Consider the following 7571-nt stretch of genomic DNA (forward strand, 5'->3'; position numbering starts at 1 on the left):
GCTTTTTTTTTTTTACCTGACAAGTCAAAACTGTAAGACATGCTAAGTGGCCGCACTGCTGAAAAAAGAAAACAAAAATAAAAAGAAAATAATTCAGCTGTTAGGAATATACAAGGAGAGCGAAAAATGGGGGAAGATTCAACAAGAGCAATAGTGGCACATTTCAGACTTTAAGGCAGAAGGCAGTGAATAAAAATCTAAAATATAATGAAACCATGAGTCTTAGTTTCAATTCTATCACCAAGACTTGAAATGGAGTAACAATAAAAGAAAAACAAAAACTTTTAAAGAACACGTTCAAAATAAAAGCATGATAAAGATACACACATTTTAAAGAATCATAGGATAGGATTTTTGACTTAAATATAAAATGTATTAAAAGAAAAAAATAGTCATGTTTAAAAACATGGTTTCAGGGAACATACAAAATCTTTAAATTTAAGGATAAATATGTTCTTATAAAATTAATTCAGGATGAAAATTTGGCTTTCTGCTTAAAGGTGAAATATTTTATTTAAAAATCTCATTCAAGAACTAGCAGCATTACAATTTGTCAATAAACTGTCTATTGTAGGCAGTATAACCTAGTAGTTGAAAAGAGGACTCAGGAGCCAGAATGCCTAAATTTGAATCTGAGCTCTGCCACTTACTAGCAGTGTGATTCTGGGCAAGTTACTTAACCTCTCTGTGCTTCAGTTACTTCATCTGTAAAATGGTAATAGCAGTACTTCATGGGATTGTTATGAAGGTTAAATGATTTCATACAAAAAAAAAGGTGCTCGGAACAGTGCTTGGCACATAGTTAATTTCTTAAGAATAAACTTATTTCCTGCTGAAATCGTTTGTTTTTAAATTTTTATTACATACTAAAAACTGTTGAATTGTATACTTTAAATGGGTGAATTTTATGGTAGGTAAATTATACCTCAATAAAAATGTTTTAAAAAATGTTATTACAAAGATTTGATGAATTTGCATATTCATGACAGTGAGAATTATCTATTTTCACTACAGCCCAAAATTCTTACCAGGACTGTCTATTCTATGACTCAGGCTCAGGGAGGACAGGCACCTTTGTAGTCATAAGAGAACAGAACTTCAGGGCTAGTGGGGAGAGAAGGACAGGCATATCAGGCGGAATATCTCCCCAGGTCATTCCAGGTAGACTGCCTATGGAGTTCTAACACTCAAATTTAATAGAATGCAAGTATCTCTCAATATGTTTTTTGGCAGATGCTTTGAAAGGAACAACTTATATTTACAACTCAAAGTGTCTCAATATAGTATTAAAAAAATGATGTGAAGGAAAAGCATTGAGTTACATCCCAAACACAACTTAGCAAGATGTCAGAATCATATGTAGATGTGTTTTAAAAAGCACTTGTGTCAACAAAGGGGATGTGAATCTTAAATGGGACAAAAAAAGGAACTATTTGTTTACAATCATACTATTGTTTGATCAGGAAATAATATTTCAGATATTTCATCCTAATATAAAATTAGAATGTAACTTTTAAATAAGCATTTTACTGTTTTGTCTTGTAGAAAAGTGGTTTAGGGATTTTGTGTTGATGAGAATAATCCTCCATGCACCATTAAAAAATTTCTGCATTTCTAAACTCAAATACTATCAACTCTAGGTTTCTCTAATTATGTATAGCAAATAAAATACTACATATTCTCAAAGCACTCATCTCTATTCTCTAATACCTTCTTATTCCACTCTTCTCTGATACATGAATAGATCTTCTGAAATAAGACTGACTACTGCATAAGAAAGAGATGCTACTGTTTTCTGGAAGATGAGTTTCAGATTTTTCCCAAGCTCTGTATACAACAAAGAAGACAACAACTGAGCATCACAGCAATTAAGGCGTTTAGCAAAAAGATGCTTTTAAAGGAACAATTTATATTTAAAATCCCAAATCTCAATACACTATGAGATGTTAGGAAAAAGAAAATGATCGAATATGAACAAAGACTATGTACAACAAGAGTAATTTCAGACTTAATAGGAAAAAAATTTTGAAATAGTCTGTAAAACAATAGCGAAATAGGTAAAAAACAAAACAAAACAACCCCCCCCCCCACAATTTAGACATATGGAAGGATATCATATCCTTATAAATAATGTTTTGAATCATACTTAATGGCACGGGAAGATGTTCATTCACATACAATGTCAAATGAAGAGGAAAATACTGTACATACAGTTTTCATTTTATAATATACAAGTAGATTTGCAGTGAATGCCTAACCTAACCTGACCGAACTCCCCAAAACAAAATGGTATAGTAAAAATCAATACACAGAAATAATGAGCCCAAATCCTTTACTGTCCAATTAAACTACTACCCTACAATACCATTTTCTTATTTTTCCATAGTAGTTCTCTCTTTTCTCAAGAAAAATGCACATACATGCACTTTTTGAAATTTGCATAATTTTTTTATATTTCAGGGGATTCAGAGATCCTCCTCAGGCCCATTCAAGGACTCCCAGAATTAGAACTCTTGGTTCACATGGTTTATATGTTTTGGCTCATTATTATATAAATGTTCATATGAATTTGTCACTTTGAATGCTTTAAACATAATTTTTAAGAGACAACACTTGCTGCCATAAAAATTGGACAGGGATAAACTGAAACAACTTTTACTTTGTAGCTTTGTAACTGCAAGGTACATTCAAAGATTTCAACACCTATGATAGTATTTTTTTACAGCTTCGTCCCTATACTAGGGACTGGGGACACAATAAAATGGACATGGGCCCTGCCATCATGAAGGTCACAATGTAACGGAAGGGCCAAAAGTCAAAGGATATCAATAGGGAGTGAAGGAAGAGTTCAGACCAGGAAGCAGGGAAAGCAGTCAGAGCTGATGCAATAAACTAAACAAGAAAAGATGACAGCCTGGGTCAGGATAGTGGCTGTTGGGCTAAAGAGTGGAAGACCAGGAGGATTCAGAAGTAAAACTAACAGGCTTGGCTGATAAAAGTCAAAGATGATGCTGAGGTTTCTTTCTTGAGCACACTGAGATGGGGAAACAGGAGCAGATGGTTTGGGGAGAAACCAGATGAGTTCACTTGAGGACTTGTTGAGCTTGTCTTGCTTGTAGAATATGAGAAGGCCCTATCTAGCAGACAGATAAATGTATGGGTCTGAACTTTTAGAGAAATCTGTACTGTAGACTGGGAACTGGAAGATAGTCAGAAACAAAAGCCATGGTAAAGTGTGTGTGGTTGCACAGGAAAAAGTGAGCCCAAGATAGAAACTTGAAGTACCAAAAAGAGTCTGAAAGAGGTAGTAAAAGAGATCAGAGGAGAAAACTAGGGAGAGTGTGGTGTCACAGAACCGATTCCTTTCCTGTTCAGGTGCCATTATAATCTATTTTCCTAACGGAAGTTTCTCTGAATTCTTTGAGCATCTTACAAATTGAAGGAGAGCTGTAGAAACAAAATGCTTACAAACATTTTATAATATGGTCTATCTATAAATAAAGATCAATGTGTGCTCATAGTATACATTAAAAACATTAAATATAATAAATAAAAATGAAGTTTGAGAATAAGTTAAGTGATATCAGATAATTGATGCTTTCATTACATAATACCATATCTTTAAACCCATATTTAAGACAACAGAAACTTAAAACTATATATCTATGATCTATATTTCTAAAATATAATTACTTATTTTTGCACATTACAATTTATAAAGTATTTTGACCAAAGTCTTATTTAATCCTTACATAAAAGCCATATTATAGGTTTAGAGAAATTTTTACGTCCTTCTGCTGACAAAGAAACCAATGCTCCGAGAGATGAAGACACTCTCCTAAAACCACAGTCTACAGAGATTGGCAGAATTCTTTCCACTATGCTATGATGCTCTTGCATAGCTCAGTATTATATAGGAAAGTATTAAGTAAGTGTGAGGGTGTGTGTGTGTCCGTGTGTGTGTGTATATTAAGTAAGTGTGAGGGTGTGTGTGTGTCCGTGTGTGTGTGTGAGAGAGCAGAGAAAGAGAGAGAGGGAGGGAGGGAGAGAGAGAGAGAGAAATGAACAAGGAATGAGAACTGCATGGACTACCCTGACTTTGCACCATTATATCATTATTTTTCACTGGGATGGTTGTATAAAGACACTTTTTCAAGTGGACGACTCTAGAACAGGAGCGTGGTAAGCAGCTGACTCACCTAATCTGCTATGTCTAATCTCTTCTGGTGAGACAGGCCGCAGCTTCCTTTCTGCTTTGATTTCTTCTAATATTCTTTCATGTAGGCTCCGTGGCCGTGGTGGGGTGGGTTTCAGTTTTCTGGCTGAGGCCTTAAAAAAAAATCATAATGGTTGGAGACTTTGAGTAGTTGTTCTTAAATAATTTTTACTAAAGTCCATTCATAGTATAGTATTATGAAACTATATTATATTGATGGCATCACTGCTTGATAAAAGACTATTTTCAAGTCATTATCAAGATTTCTAAACAATAGGGAGATTATTGAATTTCACCAGGATTTAGTCATATGTGCTCAACTAATTTAAATGAAACAATTTTGCTAAAGTTATAATTATGTTTCCTATTCGTAAGCATGATAGGCAATCAACTGAAATGCAATCTATACTTTATCTAATACTATTATTGTTTTGAAACTAATATTTTTGAGTAAGTCATCACAACCTTCTTAGATTATTACTATTATTTTCATTCTATAGCTGAAGAAATAAACGCTCTGGTAGGCTAATTAACTTGCTCAGAATCAAGTGGCTGCTAAACTTTGGAGCTAGTGTAGAAATCCAGGTTCACCTGATTCCATGCTTTCTCTGCTGAACCATGACCTGCCTTCTTAAAATCATTTCACAGATGGACTCTTTCTCTTCTTTTAAAAAGATTTATAAAAGGGGTCATTAATCATGCTTTAGATGTAAAACACTGGGACAGAAATACCATTCCCTTTCCAGTTAATGAATGTACACAGGTTTGAGAGGCTTTGGTGAGCACTGGCTATCAAGCCAAGAGGAAAAGAAGTGAAGAACAGAGAAACAAAACTAATATTCATCCAGATTAGAATATTCTCACTCCACGGTCACCAGAAAATACTCTGGTAAGATAGGAAGATAATTAATATAAAAGTGGATGTACAACAGAGTGGGTTTATTGTAAAATAGTATCCAAATGACAATTTAATCAAGGAGGTTATTAGCACTACAGAGTAAACTGGAAGGAGAGCCCACACTAGGAACAACTTGGTATTATATTTAGCCATTATTTTAGGAGGTATTTGTCCAGATTTTGTACCATAATTCAGGATGTTTTGAGTTAAAACATCCTAAGACAGCCTTGTAATGAATAAATTTTAAGTATTTTTTTGTGACTTAAATGTAATTCACAGTTGGGCTTCATCATTCTGAGAGTAAAAGCTCAGGGTAAAAACTAACCACTTTAAGAGCCAAGTTCTAGAGATCACACCCTAGAGGAGAATAATGCATTCTGTGAACTCCAATCAAGAGGAATATGTCAAATTACATACTGGATTTAAAGGAGGTCTTGATCTGATGAAGTCCAGGATGATTTCATGAGCACTTTTTTTTAACCGAGGAGGAATATCGCCATTTACCTGAAAAAAGAAAAAACAGAAAATTCTCTGACTATAGGATTATATTATAAATTTCTAGGTACAGCTGTTATCTCAACACGTCACAAAATTACTGAAGTAATTTGTATTGTAGTAATGTAATCTGGCTCTACCAAGGGCACATTTAAAATCATTAAAATGAGAGTAAACGACTGTGCAATTTAGAGCAAAAATAACTACTGTCAAAACTGAAAAAATTCCAGGTTCACTTTAGTTCTATGATTTGGGGAAATTATATATAAGATACATCCTTTCCAACAAGTTTCTAAAGTTATAAATGTGAATGAAATCAATAATATTATGCTTATTGATTATTTTATAATTTAAAAAGACTTTTACCTCTTATTTTCATCTTTGTACAAGACCTAGTTAACAGGAAGGACTGGTGCTGTGATTCACATTCACACAGATAAAACTCAGCTCAGAGCAAAGATGGTATCTGCTACATTCAAAGAACTAGTAAGTAGAAGAGTTTCTTTAGAGCCCAGGTCTATCTCTGACTCCTGCTCTTTATGTGTTACAAAAAATATTTTCAAGAAATTTAAGAAAGCCCCAGAAACCTACACTCAAAAAATAACAACCTAGCCTCACATTCTGAATACTCAGAAGGCACAGTTGTAACTATTTTGTCTTGTTTATTTCCTAGTCTTATATAAAAAAAACTCTATAACACTTTCCCTCCTCTACTCTGGCGCCTTATTCTTTGATTACTTCCTTATATTCTAATAATTCTGCAATATAAATCTTACTGAAGAGGAGAAAAAGACAATTTGGTTATTTTTCTAACATCATGGTTGATTTTTTAAATTTTGACAGGTTAGATGTTTCTATATGCTTCACAATTTGTTATTGAAAACGTCATGTAAAATTTTAGAATTATTATAAAATTTGATTAAACCTTTTTCAAGTATTTTCTAATGGGAACACTATTTTAACGATCAGTTGGTCGTTAATTATAAATTTTGATTTTTTTGTCAATGTCACTATTTTGTGTCAACTAAGAAACAAAGTTAAATTAAAAAAAAAAAAAGTACTTCAATGCTGCTCCCAGGCCCAGTCCCCTCCCCAACTGAGATCACCCTATCTAAGTTCAGGGTGTTTGACCAGCCTTTTGGACCCCACACAACATCCACTCCCCTCTTCTTCCCTATGCCCCACCTCCCAGCCCTGAATGAGGCAGGAACACCCTCTGGCAAGATTAAGGAGAAAAAATTGCTTGAGGCCAGCCATGCTTGTGACTGCTGGTACCTGGTTTAAGGAGGGCATGCAACCAGCAGCAGAGCTGGAGGCCTATGTGGTGTGATCCCTACCTGTGGATTTCATGTTACATAAGATACTTTCTAAATATCCTTATTCTATAAAAACAATTTACTCAGACTTTTCTATTATTTTCTATTCTACCTCCTGAACAGGATATTATATAATTTTCTAGCCATTTTTCATATGCTTTTACTTTAATGTTCTTTCCATCACAACAGCAGAGTTGAGAGAATGGATTAAATAAAGCCAAGGTTCTAAGTTCCATCCCCAAACAAGTGCATTAACTTCAATTTCCTCACTAGTCAGAAACTGTATCCTGGATTCCAATTAGAAAATGTGCATCAGTGCTCACAAGGGAGATGCCAGGACCGTATGGATGTGTCAGTGAGTCTTTACTTGCAGGAAGAAAAGTAACTTTGTGCAGATACCATTCTTCTGCTGGGTCAGTGAAATAATATACTTTCATATAAATACAGAACACGAGTAGAAACAAGCTCTCTGAGCTGCAATGGTAAATAATTTCTAGATGAACACAAATAGTAGACCCAGAAGTAAATAAGATTAGTTATAGAAATCGATCCTTTGAACCACATGCCTTAAATGGATAACTTCTAAACAGATGTTAAATTCCTACATCTTTATTTTTAAAGGTGAATTATTTGAAGTTATCTGTTA

At 34.1% G+C, this 7571-nt stretch overlaps 1 protein-coding gene across 1 annotated transcript in view; it reads right to left on the reverse strand.

Annotated features, from left to right (window-relative positions):
* SPIRE1 (spire type actin nucleation factor 1) overlaps positions 1-7571 on the reverse strand; it is a 207688-nt gene that overhangs the window by 44205 nt on the left and 155912 nt on the right. The window contains exons 7-8 of the mRNA XM_023523983.1: positions 5532-5618; positions 4200-4329 (exon numbers count right to left, since the gene is read on the reverse strand). Coding sequence (XP_023379751.1) covers positions 4200-4329; positions 5532-5618 — 217 coding nt within the window. The remainder of the gene's footprint in view (positions 1-4199; positions 4330-5531; positions 5619-7571) is intronic.

The sequence above is a fragment of the Pteropus vampyrus genome, unplaced genomic scaffold, assembly GCF_000151845.1.
Source record: "Pteropus vampyrus isolate Shadow unplaced genomic scaffold, Pvam_2.0 Scaffold434, whole genome shotgun sequence".
NCBI classification, from domain to species: domain Eukaryota; kingdom Metazoa; phylum Chordata; class Mammalia; order Chiroptera; family Pteropodidae; genus Pteropus; species Pteropus vampyrus.